The sequence below is a fragment of the Oncorhynchus masou genome, chromosome 12 (assembly GCF_036934945.1).
Source record: "Oncorhynchus masou masou isolate Uvic2021 chromosome 12, UVic_Omas_1.1, whole genome shotgun sequence".
Taxonomy (NCBI): domain Eukaryota; kingdom Metazoa; phylum Chordata; class Actinopteri; order Salmoniformes; family Salmonidae; genus Oncorhynchus; species Oncorhynchus masou.
Genome location: NC_088223.1, coordinates 92,780,762 through 92,798,242, shown reverse-complemented (window position 1 = coordinate 92,798,242; position 17,481 = coordinate 92,780,762). Strand labels below are relative to the sequence as shown.

The 17,481-nt window shown below is 46.9% G+C and overlaps 1 protein-coding gene across 3 annotated transcripts; it reads right to left on the bottom strand.

Annotated features, from left to right (window-relative positions):
* Window positions 1-165: 165 nt before the first annotated feature.
* On the bottom strand, window positions 166-2,462 carry LOC135551075 (cytochrome c oxidase assembly factor 4 homolog, mitochondrial). Of its 3 annotated transcripts, none has more exons than XM_064982468.1 (2): window positions 2,379-2,462; window positions 166-1,634 (listed from the first exon to the last, which is right to left on the bottom strand). In XM_064982468.1, exon 2 carries the CDS (start codon window positions 1,614-1,616, stop codon window positions 1,362-1,364), a length of 255 nt encoding a protein of 84 aa, XP_064838540.1. In that variant the 5' UTR covers window positions 1,617-1,634; window positions 2,379-2,462; the 3' UTR covers window positions 166-1,361. The 3 variants fall into 3 exon arrangements, with proteins under 3 accessions (XP_064838540.1, XP_064838542.1, XP_064838541.1); XM_064982470.1 differs by having other exon boundaries at window positions 166-1,630; window positions 2,379-2,456; XM_064982469.1 differs by having other exon boundaries at window positions 2,361-2,448.
* Window positions 2,463-17,481: the final 15,019 nt, after the last annotated feature.

Here is a 17,481-nt window from a genome sequence, read left to right as displayed (position 1 = left end):
TTCCTTTAATTTAGAGGAACATTGGGGTTATACTGCCACCCTGTGGCTAAAGTCTGTAACATGTGGTACTGTAAACAAAAGGCACCAGTGTTGAACTACACAAGGTTGAATGTGATGGAAGTTTAAAAAAGTACAAATAAATAAAAATAAGACGAAGAAACCCAATGATGGGGACATATATACTTTTAATGTCAAAATGAATACAAGCACATTAAAATGTGCCTGTTAACTCTGCCACTACAGGAACTGATCTCTCTCTCTAGGGCAAGCACACACCACCCTTTAACCAATGAATTATAAGCTGTGAATGAAATGTGAATGTTGTAGCTTTTCAACACACACACAGCCATAAACCACATGATTGATTTAGAGAAGAGAATCGTCAGTTATTAATCTTGACGCATCAGGAGGGGAAACAGTCTGAGAAAAGGGGCGGTTTAACCTTTAACCTTCCCAATCTGTGCTCTCAGCTGTGTGATAGTATGGTGTTTTAACCTTGTCTTTTCCCACAACTTGATGAGTTGAGACCCATCTACAGCTTTATGTGTCAGCATGGAGCCAGTCAGCGTGGAGCCAGTCAGCATGGAGCCAGTCAGCATGGAGCCAGTCAGCATGGAGCCAGTCAGCATGGAGCCAGTCAGCATGGAGCCAGTCAGCATGGAGCCAGTCAGCATGGAGCCAGTCAGCATGGAGCCAGTCAGCATGGAGCCAGTCAGCATGGAGCCAGTCAGCATGGACCCAGTCAGCATGGAGCCAGTCAGCATGGAGCCAGTCAGCATGGAGCCAGTCAGCATGGAGCCAGTCAGCATGGAGCCAGTCAGCATGGACCCAGTCAGCATGGAGCCAGTCAGCATGGACCCAGTCAGCATGGAGCCAGTCAGCATGGAGCCAGTCAGCATGGAGCCAGTCAGCATGGAGCCAGCCAGCATGGAGCCAGTCAGCATGGACCCAGTCAGCATGGACCCAGTCAGCATGGAGCCAGTCAGCATGGAGCCAGTCAGCATGGAGCCAGTCAGCATGGAGCCAGTCAGCATGGAGCCAGTCAGCATGGAGCCAGTCAGCATGGACCCAGTCAGCATGGACCCAGTCAGCATGGAGCCAGTCAGCATGGAGCCAGTCAGCATGGAGCCAGTCAGCATGGAGCCAGTCAGCATGGAGCCAGTCAGCATGGAGCCAGTCAGCATGGAGCCAGTCAGCATGGAGCCAGTCTTGGGCTGTGGCTCAAAAAAATCTCAGTTGCGATTCACCATTTGGGAAGTTTTAGACACGTTAACCAATTATAATGTCAACGGCAAAACTAAAACGTTGATATCTCAGTTATCAGTCCAGATAGGAAAACACCCAAACTACTCGATGCTCTTCTAGGCCGACTCTGTAGACGACCTCTGCTTCAACAGCTGTTCCTTCCGGGCCTTCTGGAAGGTCATCATACAGTCTTTAAAGGTCTGGACCTGACTCTGACACTTCCTCCAGTCCTGGTGCTCGGCCATGCACTCCTGTACGGCGTAGTGAAGCTCCCCACATCCTGTCCTGCTGATCATCTGGTCCACTGGGTCCTCCTCATCCTGGTCGTCGCTGGGGCGACGACTCCGGTCGTGGGGTGAAGGGGAGGCCATTGCCTAAGGCAGCTCTGTCTGGGAGGGAGGGAAGAGGGGATAGAGCATAGAGGGGTTAATGGGATTAGAGACAGAGGCTGTCTTGAAAGAGATCAGGGGTGTATTTACAAAGGAACCAAAGTCAAATCGTATTTGTCACATACACGTGTTTAGCAGATGGAACAAGCAGGGGGTGGACCTAACTGAATTTGTGCAATAGACACTCGTTTCCTTTGCACAGTAATGAAAACAACAGCACATCATGACAGATCTCGAGCAAAAAATAAATAAATCAATATTACCAAAACAATATATAATCAAAAACAATATCACGATAATTAACAATCGTTTCCCCCCCCCCCAGCTTCACTGGTAAACAAGCGCTGTAACGTGTTGTTATGAAACACTAACCCCGTGCCTGTAAAGGTGTGGAGTAATTCATTTGTAATTTTTTCTCACTGATAGGTTTCTAAACCCCGGCCAGAAGTTAAAGAAGCCTGCGTCTGGTCGATATTCCCCCTGTTGGATACGCATTTCGCAGTTAAAATACTCAAAAGTCGTGTCTTTCGTATTTTGGAGAAACGACGACAGTTTACACAAACGGAGAAAAGTTCCGTCATCACACGAGTCACATCTATACTTCGGTGAGTAACGAAAGTATATTGAAGCAAATCACCGAACAAAATCGGAAAGTTCACGCAAAGATCACAAGCAACAGCCAATATTAGCCTAAAGTTAAACATTCAGACATATCATAATCGCTACCTCTCTTGAAAGCAGTACCTGGAATGTTTTTTCCTAGAGTTGATAACATTCACATTACCCCCGTGGATTTCATAACATGGGGGACGTATTTAAAGAATGGACAGGAAGGAGTTACATTTAAATGTGCACGGCCTACTTAGGACGAGAATAATTTCTGTTCCGCGTAGTAGGCCTAGATCTACTGACTGCTCACGAGACCTACACTGCGTTTCGTTTGTGGAAATAAATGAATTAACTTGGTGAAATATAAATTATATATTTGATTTCTGTGTGGAAAAAAACATGCAATTGTCATATTCTGAGGTATTTTTTTAAACACAGTGTGAAATATAGGACCTATAAGCACTTGAGGACAATGAAGTGCAATCTAATGTTATTCTCAACTAAAATCCGTAAACACAAGGTAAAGCAAAGTAGTAGGCTCAATAAGAATTATTCTGTTCCCTCAGAAACACTAGTTTAAATGTTTTTTAACATGCAAGAAACTAAATAAATGTGTTGTTTAAAAAATATAGTATTGACTGCCAGGAAGAACTGACAATAATATTAGCTCACATTTACATTTTACATTTAAGTCATTTAGCAGACGCTCTTATCCAGAGCAACTTACAAATTGGTGAATTCACCTTCTGACATCCAGTGGAACAGCCACTTTACAATAGTGCATCTAAATCATTAAGGGGGGGGGGGTGGTGAGAAGGATTACTTATCCTATCCTAGGTATTCCTTGAAGAGGTGGGGTTTCAGGTGTCTCCGGAAGGTGGTGATTGACTCCGCTGTCCTGGCGTCGTGAGGGAGTTTGTTCCACCATTGGGGGGCCAGAGCAGCGAACAGTTTTGACTGGGCTGAGCGGGAACTGTACTTCCTCAGTGGTAGGGAGGCGAGCAGGCCAGAGGTGGATGAACGCAGTGCCCTTGTTTGGGTGTAGGGCCTGATCAGAGCCTGGAGGTACTGCGGTGCCGTTCCCCTCACAGCTCCGTAGGCAAGCACCATGGTCTTGTAGCGGATGCGAGCTTCAACTGGAAGCCAGTGGAGAGAGCGGAGGAGCGGGGTGACGTGAGAGAACTTGGGAAGGTTGAACACCAGACGGGCTGCGGCTCTATTTAGCTCTATTTGGCAGGTAGTCTAGTGGTTAGAGTGTAGGGATAGCAGGTAGTCTAGTGGTTAGAGTGTAGGGATAGCAGGTAGTCTAGTGGTTAGAGTGTAGGGGGGCAGGTAGTCTAGTGGTTAGAGTGTAGGGATAGCAGGTAGTCTAGTGGTTAGAGTGTAGAGGGGGCAGGTAGCCTAGTGATTAGAGTGTAGGGGGGGCAGGTAGCCTAGTGGTTAGAGTGTAGAGGGGGCAGGTAGCCTAGTGATTAGAGTGTAGGGGGGCAGGTAGCCTAGTGGTTAGAGTGTAGGGACGGCAGGTAGTCTAGTGGTTAGAGTGTAGGGACGGCAGGTAGACTAGTGGTTAGAGTGTAGGGGGGGCAGGTAGCCTAGTGGTTAGAGTGTAGAGGTGGCAGGTAGTCTAGTGGTTAGAGTGTAGGGGGGGCAGGTAGCCTAGTGGTTAGAGTGTAGGGACGGCAGGTAGTCTAGTGGTTAGAGTGTAGAGGGGGCAGGTAGCCTAGTGATTAGAGTGTAGGGGGGGCAGGTAGCCTAGTGGTTAGAGTGTAGGGACGGCAGGTAGTCTAGTGGTTAGAGTGTAGGGACGGCAGGTAGACTAGTGGTTAGAGTGTAGGGGGGGCAGGTAGCCTAGTGGTTAGAGTGTAGGGACGGCAGGTAGTCTAGTGGTTAGAGTGTAGAGGGGGCAGGTAGTCTAGTGGTTAGAGTGTAGAGGGGGCAGGTAGTCTAGTGGTTTGAGTGTAGGGGGGCAGGTAGCCTAGTGGTTAGAGTGTAGAGGGGGCAGGTAGTCTAGTGGTTAGAGTGTAGAGGGGGCAGGTAGTCTAGTGGTTAGAGTGTAGAGGGGGCAGGTAGTCTAGTGGTTAGAGTGTAGGGGGGCAGGTAGCCTAGTGGTTAGAGTGTAGAGGGGGCAGGTAGTCTAGTGGTTAGAGTGTAGAGGGGGCAGGTAGTCTAGTGGTTAGAGTGTAGAGGGGGCAGGTAGTCTAGTGGTTAGAGTGTAGAGGGGGCAGGTAGTCTAGTGGTTAGAGTGTAGGGGGCAGGTAGCCTAGTGGTTAGAGTGTAGAGGGGGCAGGTAGTCTAGTGGTTTGTGTGTAGAGGGGGCAGGTAGTCTAGTGGTTAGAGTGTAGAGGGGGCAGGTAGTCTAGTGGTTAGAGTGTAGGGGGGCAGGTAGCCTAGTGGTTAGAGTGTAGGGGGGCAGGTAGTCTAGTGGTTAGAGTGTAGGGGGGCAGGTAGTCTAGTGGTTAGAGTGTAGGGGCGGCAGGTAGCCTAGTGGTTAGAGTGTAGAGGGGGCAGGTAGTCTAGTGGTTAGAGTGTAGAGGGGGGCAGGTAGCCTAGTGGTTAGAGTGTAGAGGGGGCAGGTAGTCTAGTGGTTAGAGTGTAGGGGGGCAGGTAGCCTAGTGGTTAGAGTGTAGAGGGGGCAGGTAGTCTAGTGGTTAGATTGTAGGGGGGCAGGTAGCCTAGTGGTTAGAGTGTAGGGGGGGGCAGGTAGCCTAGTGGTTAGAGTGTAGGGGGCAGGTAGTCTAGTGGTTAGAGTGTAGGGGGCAGGTAGCCTAGTGGTTAGAGTGTAGAGGGGGCAGGTAGTCTAGTGGTTAGAGTGTAGGTGGGGCAGGTAGCCTAGTGGTTAGAGTGTAGGGGGCAGGTAGCCTAGTGGTTAGAGTGTAGGGGGGGGCAGGTAGCCTAGTGGTTAGAGTGTAGAGGTGGCAGGTAGTCTAGTGGTTAGAGTGTAGGGGGGGCAGGTAGCCTAGTGGTTAGAGTGTAGAGGGGGCAGGTAGCCTAGTGGTTAGAGTGTAGGGGGGGGCAGGTAGTCTAGTGGTTAGAGTGTAGGGGGGCAGGTAGTCTAGTGGTTAGAGTGTAGGGGGGCAGGTAGTCTAGTGGTTAGAGTGTAGGGAGGGCAGGTAGCCTAGTGGTTAGAGTGTAGGGGGGTTAGGTAGCCTAGTGGTTAGAGTGTAGGGGGGCAGGTAGCCTAGTGGTTAGAGTGTAGGGGGGGGGCAGGTAGTCTAGTGGTTAGAGTGTAGAGGGGGCAGGTAGCCTAGTGGTTAGAGTGTAGGGGGGGCAGGTAGTCTAGTGGTTAGAGTGTAGGGGGGGCAGGTAGCCTAGTGGTTAGAGTGTAGGGACGGCAGGTAGCCTAGTGGTTAGAGTGTAGAGGGGGCAGGTAGTCTAGTGGTTAGAGTGTAGGGACGGCAGGTAGCCTAGTGGTTAGAGTGTAGGGACGGCAGGTAGCCTAGTGGTTAGAGTGTAGAGGTGGCAGGTAGCCTAGTGGTTAGAGTGTAGGGACGGCAGGTAGCCTAGTGGTTAGAGTGTAGGGACGGCAGGTAGCCTAGTGGTTAGAGTGTAGGGGGGGCAGGTAGCCTAGTGGTTAGAGTGTAGGGGGGGCAGGTAGTCTAGTGGTTAGAGTGTAGGGACGGCAGGTAGCCTAGTGGTTAGAGTGTAGGGACGGCAGGTAGACTAGTGGTTAGAGTGTAAGGACAACTTCCTGTGTTCTACGTTCCATACTCCTCACCTCTTCCTTTTACTGACCAGAGCACACGATAAAAATACTACTAGCATTTCACTACATTTTAAAATACTACTAGCATTCCACTGCATTTTAAAATACTACTAGCATTCCACTACCTTTGCCAAAGATCGAGACCTTTTGCCTGGATCAATGACTTGACTGTCCTGCGGCCCAACGGGACCTGAATATCCCCCCTCTCTCCTCACTGCACTCACCACATCGGCCTCCTCATTACCCACCACACCAGGGGTTATGTCAGTAATCTAGTGTGAGGGGTTATGTCAGTAGTCTAGTGTGAGGGGTTATGTCAGTAGTCTAGTGTGAGGGGTTATGTCAGTAGTCTAGTGTGAGGGGTTATGACAGTAGTCTAGTGTGAGGAGTTATGTCTGTAGTCTAGTGTGAGGGGTTATGTCAGTAGTCTAGTGTGAGGGGTTATGTCAGTAGTCTAGTGTGAGGGGTTATGTCAGTAGTCTAGTGTGAGGGGTTATGTCTGTAGTCTAGTGTGAGGGGTTATGTCAGTATTCTAGTGTGAGGGGTTATGTCAGTAGTCTAGTGGGAGGGGTTATGTCAGTAGTCTAGTGTGAGGGGTTATGTCAGTAGTCTAGTGTGAGGGGTTATGTCTGTAGTCTAGTGTGAGGGGTTATGTCAGTAGTCTAGTGTGAGGGGTTATGTCAGTAGTCTAGTGGGAGGGGTTATGTCTGTAGTCTAGTGTGAGGGGTTATGTCAGTAGTCTAGTGTGAGGGGTTATGTCAGTAGTCTAGTGTGAGGGGTTATGTCAGTAGTCTAGTGTGAGGGGTTATGTCAGTAGTCTAGTGTGAGGGGTTATGTCTGTAGTCTAGTGTGAGGGGTTGTGTCAGTAGTCTAGTGTGAGGGGTTATGTCAGTAGTCTAGTGGGAGGGGTTATGTCTGTAGTCTAGTGTGAGGGGTTATGTCAGTAGTCTAGTGTGAGGGGTTATGTCAGTAGTCTAGTGTGAGGGGTTATGTCTGTAGTCTAGTGTGAGGGGTTATGTCAGTAGTCTAGTGTGAGGGGTTATGTCAGTAGTCTAGTGGGAGGGGTTATGTCAGTAGTCTAGTGGGAGGGGTTATGTCAGTAGTCTAGGGGTTATGTCAGTAGTCTAGTGTGAGGGGTTATGTCAGTAGTCTAGTGTGAGGGGTTATGTCAGTAGTCTAGTGTGAGGGATTATGTCAGTAGTCTAGTGTGAGGGTTTATGTCAGTAGTCTAGGGGTTATGTCAGTAGTCTAGTGTGAGGGGTTATGTCAGTAGTCTAGTGTGAGGGGTTATGTCAGTAGTCTATTGGGAGGGGTTATGTCTGTAGTCTAGTGTGAGTGGTTATATCAGTAGTCTAGTGTGAGGGGTTATGACAGTAGTCTAGTGTGAGGGGTTATGTCAGTAGTCTAGTGTGAGTGGTTATATCAGTAGTCTAGTGTGAGGGGTTATGTCAGTAGTTTAGTGTGAGGGGTTATGTCTGTAGTCTAGTGTGAGGGGTTATGTCAGTAGTCTAGTGTGAGGGGTTATGTCAGTAGTCTAGTGTGAGGGGTTATGTCTGTAGTCTAGTGTGAGGGGTTATGTCAGTAGTCTAGTGTGAGGGGTTATGTCAGTAGTCTAGTGTGAGGGGTTATGTCAGTAGTCTAGTGTGAGGGGTTATGTCTGTAGTCTAGTGTGAGGGGTTATGTCAGTAGTCTAGTGTGAGGGGTTATGTCAGTAGTCTAGTGGGAGGGGTTATGTCTGTAGTCTAGTGTGAGGTGTTATGTCTGTAGTCTAGTGTGAGGGGTTATGTCAGTAGTCTAGTGTGAGGGGTTATGTCAGTAGTCTAGTGTGAGGGGTTATGTCTGTAGTCTAGTGTGAGGGGTTATGTCAGTAGTCTAGTGTGAGGGGTTATGTCAGTAGTCTAGTGTGAGGGGTTATGTCTGTAGTCTAGTGTGAGGGGTTATGTCAGTAGTCTAGTGTGAGGGTTTATGTCAGTAGTCTAGTGGGAGGGGTTATGTCAGTAGTCTAGTGGGAGGGGTTATGTCAGTAGTCTAGGGGTTATGTCAGTAGTCTAGTGTGAGGGGTTATGACAGTAGTCTAGTGTGAGGGGTTATGTCAGTAGTCTAGTGTGAGGGGTTATGTCAGTAGTCTAGTGTGAGGGGTTATGTCTGTAGTCTAGTGTGAGGGGTTATGTCAGTAGTCTAGTGTGAGGGGTTATGTCAGTAGTCTAGTGGGAGGGGTTATGTCAGTAGTCTAGTGTGAGGGGTTATGTCAGTAGTCTAGTGTGAGGGGTTATGCCTGTAGTCTAGTGGGAGGGGTTATGTCAGTAGTCTAGTGTGAGGGCTTATGTCAGTAGTCTAGTGGGAGGGGTTATGTCTGTAGTCTAGTGTGAGGGGTTATGTCAGTAGTCTAGTGTGAGGGGTTATGTCAGTAGTCTAGTGTGAGGGGTTATGTCAGTAGTCTAGTGTGAGGGGTTATGTCTGTAGTCTAGTGTGAGGGGTTATGTCAGTAGTCTAGTGTGAGGGGTTATGTCAGTAGTCTAGTGGGAGGGGTTATGTCTGTAGTCTAGTGTGAGGGGTTATGTCAGTAGTCTAGTGTGAGGGGTTATGTCAGTAGTCTAGTGTGAGGGGTTATGTCTGTAGTCTAGTGTGAGGGGTTATGTCAGTAGTCTAGTGTGAGGGGTTATGTCAGTAGTCTAGTGGGAGGGGTTATGTCAGTAGTCTAGTGGGAGGGGTTATGTCAGTAGTCTAGGGGTTATGTCAGTAGTCTAGTGTGAGGGGTTATGTCAGTAGTCTAGGGGTTATGTCAGTAGTCTAGTGTGAGGGGTTATGTCAGTAGTCTAGTGGGAGGGGTTATGTCAGTAGTCTAGGGGTTATGTCAGTAGTCTAGTGGGAGGGGTTATGTCAGTAGTCTAGGGGTTATGTCAGTAGTCTAGTGTGAGGGGTTATGTCAGTAGTCTAGTGTGAGGGGTTATGTCAGTAGTCTAGTGTGAGGGGTTATGTCAGTAGTCTAGTGTGAGGGATTATGTCAGTAGTCTAGTGTGAGGGTTTATGTCAGTAGTCTAGGGGTTATGTCAGTAGTCTAGTGTGAGGGGTTATGTCAGTAGTCTAGTGTGAGGGGTTATGTCAGTAGTCTATTGGGAGGGGTTATGTCTGTAGTCTAGTGTGAGTGGTTATATCAGTAGTCTAGTGTGAGGGGTTATGACAGTAGTCTAGTGTGAGGGGTTATGTCAGTAGTCTAGTGTGAGTGGTTGTATCAGTAGTCTAGTGTGAGGGGTTATGACAGTAGTCTAGTGTGAGGGGTTATGTCAGTAGTCTAGTGTGAGGGGTTATGTCAGTAGTCTAGTGTGAGGGGTTATGTCTGTAGTCTAGTGTGAGGGGTTATGTCAGTAGTCTAGTGTGAGGGGTTATGTCAGTAGTCTAGTGTGAGGGGTTATGTCAGTAGTCTAGTGTGAGGGGTTATGTGAGAAGTCTAGTGGGAGGTGTTATGTCTGTAGTCTAGTGTGAGGGGTTATGTCAGTAGTCTAGTGTGAGGGGTTATGTCAGTAGTCTAGTGTGAGGGGTTATGTCAGTAGTCTAGTGTGAGGGGTTATGTCAGTAGTCTAGTGTGAGGGGTTATGTCAGTAGTCTAGTGTGAGGGGTTATGTCAGTAGTCTAGTGTGAGGGTTTATGTCAGTAGTCTAGGGGTTATGTCAGTAGTCTAGTGTGAGGGGTTATGTCAGTAGTCTAGTGTGAGGGGTTATGTCAGTAGTCTATTGGGAGGGGTTATGTCTGTAGTCTAGTGTGAGTGGTTATATCAGTAGTCTAGTGTGAGGGGTTATGACAGTAGTCTAGTGTGAGGGGTTATGTCAGTAGTCTAGTGTGAGTGGTTGTATCAGTAGTCTAGTGTGAGGGGTTATGACAGTAGTCTAGTGTGAGGGGTTATGTCAGTAGTCTAGTGTGAGGGGTTATGTCAGTAGTCTAGTGGGAGGGGTTATGTCAGTAGTCTAGTGTGAGGGGTTATGTCAGTAGTCTAGTGTGAGGGGTTATGTCAGTAGTCTAGTGTGAGGGGTTATGTCAGTAGTCTAGTGTGCGGGGTTATGTCAGTAGTCTAGTGTGAGGGGTTATGTCAGTAGTCTAGTGTGAGGGGTTATGTGAGTAGTCTAGTGGGAGGTGTTATGTCTGTAGTCTAGTGTGAGGGGTTATGTCAGTAGTCTAGTGTGAGGGGTTATGTCAGTAGTCTAGTGTGAGGGGTTATGTCAGTAGTCTAGTGTGAGGGGTTATGTCTGTAGTCTAGTGTGAGGGGTTATGTCAGTAGTCTAGTGTGAGGGGTTATGTCAGTAGTCTAGTGGGAGGGGTTATGTCAGTAGTCTAGTGGGAGGGGTTATGTCAGTAGTCTAGGGGTTATGTCAGTAGTCTAGTGTGAGGGGTTATGTCAGTAGTCTAGTGTGAGGGGTTATGTCAGTAGTCTAGTGGGAGGGGTTATGTCTGTAGTCTAGTGTGAGGGGTTATGTCAGTAGTCTAGTGGGAGGGGTTATGTCTGTAGTCTAGTGTGAGGGGTTATGTCAGTAGTCTAGTGTGAGTGGTTATATCAGTAGTCTAGTGTGAGGGGTTATGTCTGTAGTCTAGTGTGAGGGGTTATGTCAGTAGTCTAGTGGGAGGGGTTATGTCTATAGTCTAGTGTGAGGGGTATGTCTGTAGTCTAGTGTGAGGGGTTATGTCTGTAGTCTAGTGGGAGGGGTTATGTCTGTAGTCTAGTGTGAGGGGTTATGTCAGTAGTCTAGTGGGAGGGGTTATGTCTGTAGTCTAGTGTGAGGGGTTATGTCTGTAGTCTAGTGGGAGGGGTTATGTCTGTAGTCTAGTGTGAGGGGTTATGTCTGTAGTCTAGTGTGAGGGGTTATGTCAGTAGTCTAGTGGGAGGGGTTATGTCTGTAGTCTAGTGTGAGGGGTTATGTCTGTAGTCTAGTGTGAGGGGTTATGTCTGTAGTCTAGTGGGAGGGGTTATGTCTGTAGTCTAGTGTGTGGGGTTATGTCAGTAGTCTAGTGGGAGGGGTTATATCAGTAGTCTAGTGTGAGGGGTTATATCAGTAGTCTAGTGGGAGGGGTTATGTCAGTAGTCTAGTGTGAGGGGTTATGTCAGTAGTCTAGTGTGAGGGGTTATGTCTGTAGTCTAGTGGGAGGGGTTATGTCAGTAGTCTAGTGTGAGGGGTTATATCAGTAGTATAGTGTGAGGGGTTATGTCAGTAGTCTAGTGTGAGGGGTTATGTCAGTAGTCTAGTGTGAGGGGTTATGTCAGTAGTCTAGTGTGAGGGGTTATGTCTGTAGTCTAGTGTGAGGGGTTATGTCAGTAGTCTAGTGTGAGGGGTTATGTCAGTAGTCTAGTGGGAGGGGTTATGTCAGTAGTCTAGTGTGAGGGGTTATGTCAGTAGTCTAGTGTGAGGGGTTATGTCTGTAGTCTAGTGTGAGGGGTTATGTCAGTAGTCTAGTGTGAGGGGTTATGTCAGTAGTCTAGTGTGAGGGGTTATGTCAGTAGTCTAGTGTGAGGGGTTATGTCAGTAGTCTAGTGTGAGGGGTTATGTCAGTAGTCTAGTGTGAGGGGTTATGTCTGTAGTCTAGTGTGAGGGGTTTATGTCAGTAGTCTAGTGTGAGGGGTTATGTCAGTAGTCTAGTGTGAGGGGTTATGTCTGTAGTCTAGTGTGAGGGGTTTATGTCAGTAGTCTAGTGTGAGGTCGTCTTTACCATAGCCACTGCCCAAGCCTGAAGCGGGGTTGTTTGGTACGCATACAATCCACACTCAAGGTTTCCAAACGGCCAAACATTCGATGACATCCAGTGATATGGTGCAACAAAAATGTTTATTCTTCTTATATCTAACAAATAAATGTCTCTCCAATCAACTTAAAGCAGAGAATACTTGATATGGAAAATACATAGTATGACCTGTCTGTATGTCTGTATGGTCAAAAAAACTATACCGCTCCTGCTTCTAGCAAGGACTCAGCTCCGTATGTTCAGTCTTATACAGATATGTCCAAATCGGCTCTAATAGTCAGAATAATAGTGGAGAGAATGATTTATTTCAGCTTTTATTTCTTTCACCACATTCCCAGTGGGTCAGAAGTTTACATACACTCAATTAGTATTTGGTTGCATTGCCTTTAAATTGTTTACCTTGGGTCAAACATTTCGGGTAGCCTTCCACAAGCTTCTCACAATAAGTTGGGTGAATTTTGGCCCATTCCTCCTGACAGAGCTGGTGTAACTGAGTCAGGTTTGTAGGCCTCCTTGCTCAAACGCCTTTTTTCAGTTCTGCCCACAGATATTCTATAGGATTGAGGTCAGGGCTTTGTGATGGCCACTCCAATACCTGGACTTTGTTGTCCTTAAGCCGTTTTGCCACAACTTTGGTAGTATGCTTGGGGTCATTGTTCATTTGGAAGACCCATTTGTGTCCAAGCTTTAACTTCCTGACTGATATCTTGAGATGTTGCTTCAATATATTCACATAGTTTGATGATACCATCTATTTTGTGAAGTGCACCAGTCCCTCCTGCATCAAACCACACAAAATGATGCTGCCACCCCTGTGCTTCACGGTTGGGATGGTGTTTTTCGGCTTGCAAGCCTCCCCATTTTTTCTCCAAACATAACAATTGTCATTATGGTCATTATGGCAGTTTTGGAGCAGTGGCTTCTTCCTTGCTGATCGGCCTTTCAGGTTATGTCGATATAGGACTCGTTTTACTGTGGATATAGATACTTTTGTACCTGTTTCCTCCAGCATCTTCACAAGGTTCTTTGCTGTTGTTCTGGGATTAATTCGCACTTTTCTCACCAAAGTACCTTCATCTCTAGGAGACAGAACTCGTCTCCTTCCTGAGCGTTATGATGGCTGTGTGGTCCCATGGTGTTTTGGATCCCTTTTTCGTTTGTCTGTTGGTTTTGTCTTATTAGTTTCACCTGTGTGTATTTTGGTTTAATGAGCTTCTCTATATGTAGTAGTTTGCCCTTGTTTTGTGTGGTGTATGTTGTTTTCTATACTGGACACCCTGTGGTTTTGGGTTGTCTGGTATAGTGTCCTGCGCCCTGTATTTTATTGGGCTTATCAGTTTGGTGTGCAATAGTAAAGCACTTTACTCCGTTACTCTCTCTCTGCGTCTGATTCCTGCACACACACCTCGTCCCGCGTGACACTATGACCACGAGAAACAAGATTCTCTCATCTCATGAAACCAAGATTGAACTCTTTGGCCTGAATGCCAAGCGTCACGTCTGCCGGAAACCTGGCACCATCCTTACGGTGAAGGATGGTGGTGGCAGCAGCCTCATGCTGTGGGGATGTTTTTCATGAGCATAGTGTTGTGTATCATGACAGTGAAGCCTGTAGAGCTATTTATTAGCTAACGTGTTAATGTGAAAGCTAGGGAAACTATTTATTAGCATGTTAATGTGAAAAGGTAGGGAATTAGCTAGGGAAACTGACAGATGAAATGACTTTACATTGATACACTGACTCTAATAAAAACTGACTTGCACTGAAAAAAAATGTCAGAATATCGGCATTCAATCATTTGGCCACTGGTTTCGTCGTTTGATTGAGGTTAAGTGTGATCAAAAAGAGCTAGCTATCAACATAGACCTTTTGGCCAGCTCTCTCTAACAGTACATCAATGGTACATCATCTACTTCTGTTGAAATGGGACAAAACAAATGTTGTTTATAGCGATAGGAAGTAGCTATTATAACTACGTGACAGATAGATAGAAGCTCGAGCTGAAATGGCTGTAGTCGCTACTAGCTAACATTAGCTAACGTTCAATGTCAGTTACACCACTAGCTCAGCACTGGGGATGAACACTAGTTTAGTTTTTTCCTGTTAAGTTAAACAGCAGTTACTTTGTTAGCTATATCAACGGAAGAGTAGCCAGTTCCTGTTCTGCTTGCTTTTTACAACTCAAAGAAAGAGCGCAACACACACACAGATAGCAGCTGCCTCTGTTAATCTCTCTCATACCTTTCCAGCAGCCTTTCAGAAGCTTTGCCTTCACACAGCCTGTCCGCCCGCTCTGTGGTGTCCGCGTGGACCTAAATCCAGCCATCTACAAAGCCAGCTTCACATGGTCTACCCGACCACTCTGAGGCGTCCGCATGGTCCCAAAACACACAATGCCGCTTTTTGTTTCACAGTGCATTGAGAAAGCTGGGGGGCGAAAATGCAATTTCTGAAGGTGTGTGTGTGTGTGTGTGGGGGGGGTCATGACCTCCACCGTCCCCAGATATACTCTACCACCTTCTGCTCTATTGTCCATCCGTATGCCCTCTACTCATCCTCATTCCCAGCATTCCCCAGTTGCTACGACGATCCTTCTAAACTCCCTTTCAACCTCGCCCAGTATGCTAGTGCAAGTTTCTCCCCTAGGGCTTCCTAGGAGAGATCTTTTCATTGAAGTATGCTAATCATGTAGCCTCGTAGCATAGCAGTCATCAGTCTGGTAATATGAGGCTGCTAATCATTTCCTATTGTTCCACATCCTCTTGAGGATTTTAACCCCATAGAAAAGCTCAAACCTCACGGGACACACTGTGCTGCTCTGTTTCCTTGCTGTTTAATTACTGCCTGACTGAGACAGTAAACAAACAACAGACAAACATGTCATTCCAGAACTCTATAGTCTAGTCCTACTTACTGTGGAATAGTCATATCCTACTCTATAGTCTAGTCCTACTTTACTGTGGAATAGTCCTATTCTACTCTATAGTCTAGTCCTACTTTACTGTAGAATAGTCCTATTCTACTCTATAGTCCTACTTACTGTGGAATAGTCCTATTCTACTCTAAATCAAATCAAATCAAATCAAATTTATTTATATAGCCCTTCGTACATCAGCTGATATCTCAAAGTGCTGTACAGAAACCCAGCCTAAAACCCCAAACAGCAAGCAATGCAGGTGTAGAAGCACGGTGGCTAGGAAAAACTCCCTAGAAAAGCCAAAACCTAGGAAGAAACCTAGAGAGGAACCAGGCTATGTGGGGTGGCCAGTCCTCTTCTGGCTGTGCCGGGTAGAGATTATAACAGAACATGGCCAAGATGTTCAAATGTTCATAAATGACCAGCATGGTCGAATAATAATAAGGCAGAACAGTTGAAACTGGAGCAGCAGCACGGCCAGGTGGACTGGGGACAGCAAGGAGTCATGTCAAGTAGTCCTGGGGCATGGTCCTAGGGCCGCGGTTCAGTTGAAACTGGAGCAGCAGCACGGCCAGGTGGACTGGGGACAGCAAGGAGTCATCATGTCAGGTAGTCCTGGGGCATGGTCCTAGGGCTCAGGTCCTCCGAGAGAGAGAAGGAGAGAATTAGAGAACGCACACTTAGATTCACACAGGACACCGAATTGGACAGGAGAAGTACTCCAGATATAACAAACTGACCCCAGCCCCCCGACACATAAACTACTGCAGCATAAATACTGAAGGCTGAGACAGGAGGGGTCAGGAGACACTGTGGCCCCACCCGAGGACACCCCCGGACAGGGCCAAACAGGAAGGATATAACCCCACCCACTATGCCAAAGCACAGCCCCCACACCACTGGAGGGATATCTTCAACCACCAACTTACCATCCTGAGACAAAGCTGAGTATAGCCCGCAAAGATCTCCGCCACGGCACAACCCAAGGGGGGGGCGCCAACCCAGACAGGATGACCACATCAGTGAATCAACCCACTCAGGTGACGCACCCCCTCAGGGACGGCATGAGAGAGCCCCAGCAAGCCAGTGACTCAGCCCCTGTAATAGGGTTAGAGGCAGAGAATCCCAGTGGAAAGAGGGGAACCGGCCAGGCAGAGACAGCAAGGGTGGTTCGTTGCTCCAGAGCCTTTCCGTTCACCTTCCCACTCCTGGGCCAGACTACACTCAATCATATGACCCACTGAAGAGATGAGTCTTCAGTAAAGACTTAAAGGTTGAGACCGAGTTTGCGTCTCTGACATGGGTAGGCAGACCGTTCCATAAAAATGGAGCTCTATAGGAGAAAGCCCTGCCTCAGCTGTTTGCTTAGAAATTCTAGGGACAATTAGGAGGCCTGCGTCTTGTGACCGTAGCGTACGTGTAGGTATGTACGGCAGGACCAAATCAGAGAGATAGGTAGGAGCAAGCCCATGCAATGCTTTGTAGGTTAGCAGTAAAACCTTGAAATCAGCCCTTGCTTTGACAGGAAGCCAGTGTAGGGAGGCTAGCACTGGAGTAATATGATCAAATTTTTTGGTTCTAGTCAGGATTCTAGCAGCCGTATTTAGCACTAACTGAAGTTTATTTAGTGCTTTATCCGGGTAGCCGGAAAGTAGAGCATTGCAGTAGTCTAACCTAGAAGTGACAAAAGCATGGATTAATTTTTCTGCATCATTTTTGGACAGAAAGTTTCTGATTTTTGCAATGTTACGTAGATGGAAAAAAGCTGTCCTTGAAATGGTCTTGATATGTTCTTCAAAAGAGAGATCAGGGTCCAGAGTAACGCCGAGGTCCTTCACAGTTTTATTTGAGATGACTGTACAACCATTAAGATTAATTGTCAGATTCAACAGAAGATCTCTTTGTTTCTTGGGACCTAGAACAAGCATCTCTGTTTTATCCGAGTTTAAAAGTAGAAAGTTTGCTGCCATCCACTTCCTTATGTCTGAAACACATGCTTCTAGCGAGGGCAATTTTGGGGCTTCACCATGTTTCATTGAAATGTACAGCTGTGTATCATCCGCATAGCAGTGAAAGTTAACATTATGTTTTCGAATAACATCCCCAAGAGGTAAAATATATAGTGAAAACAACAGCGGTCCTAAAACGGAACCTTGAGGAACACCGAAATTTACAGTTGATTTGTCAGAGGACAAACCATCCACAGAGACAAACTGATATCTTTCCGACAGATAAGATCTAAACCAGGCCAGAACTTGACCGTGTAGACCAATTTGGGTTTCCAATCTCTCCAAAAGAATGTGGTGATCGATGGTATCAAAAGCAGCACTAAGGTCTAGGAGCACGAGGACAGATGCAGAGCCTCGGTCCGATGCCATTAAAATGTCATTTACCACCTTCACAAGTGCCGTCTCAGTGCTATGATGGGGTCTAAAACCAGACTGAAGCATTTCATATACATTGTTTGTCTTCAGGAAGGCAGTGAGTTGCTGAGCAACAGCCTTTTCTAAGATTTTTGAGAGGAATGGAAGATTCGATATAGGCCGATAGTTTTTTATATTTTCTGGGTCAAGGTTTGGCTTTTTCAAGAGAGGCTTTATTACTGCCACTTTTAGTGAGTTTGGTACACATCCGGTGGATAGAGAGCCGTTTATTATGTTCAACATAGGAGGGCCAAGCACAGGAAGCAGCTCTTTCAGTAGTTTAGTTGGAATAGGGTCCAGTAAGCAGCTTGAAGGTTTAGAGGCCATGATTATTTTCATCATTGTGTCAAGAGATATAGTACTAAAACACTTGAGCGTCTCTCTTGATCCTAGGTCCACGCAGAGTTGTGCAGACTCAGGACAACTGAGCTTTGAAGGAATACGCAGATTTAAGGAGGAGTCTGTAA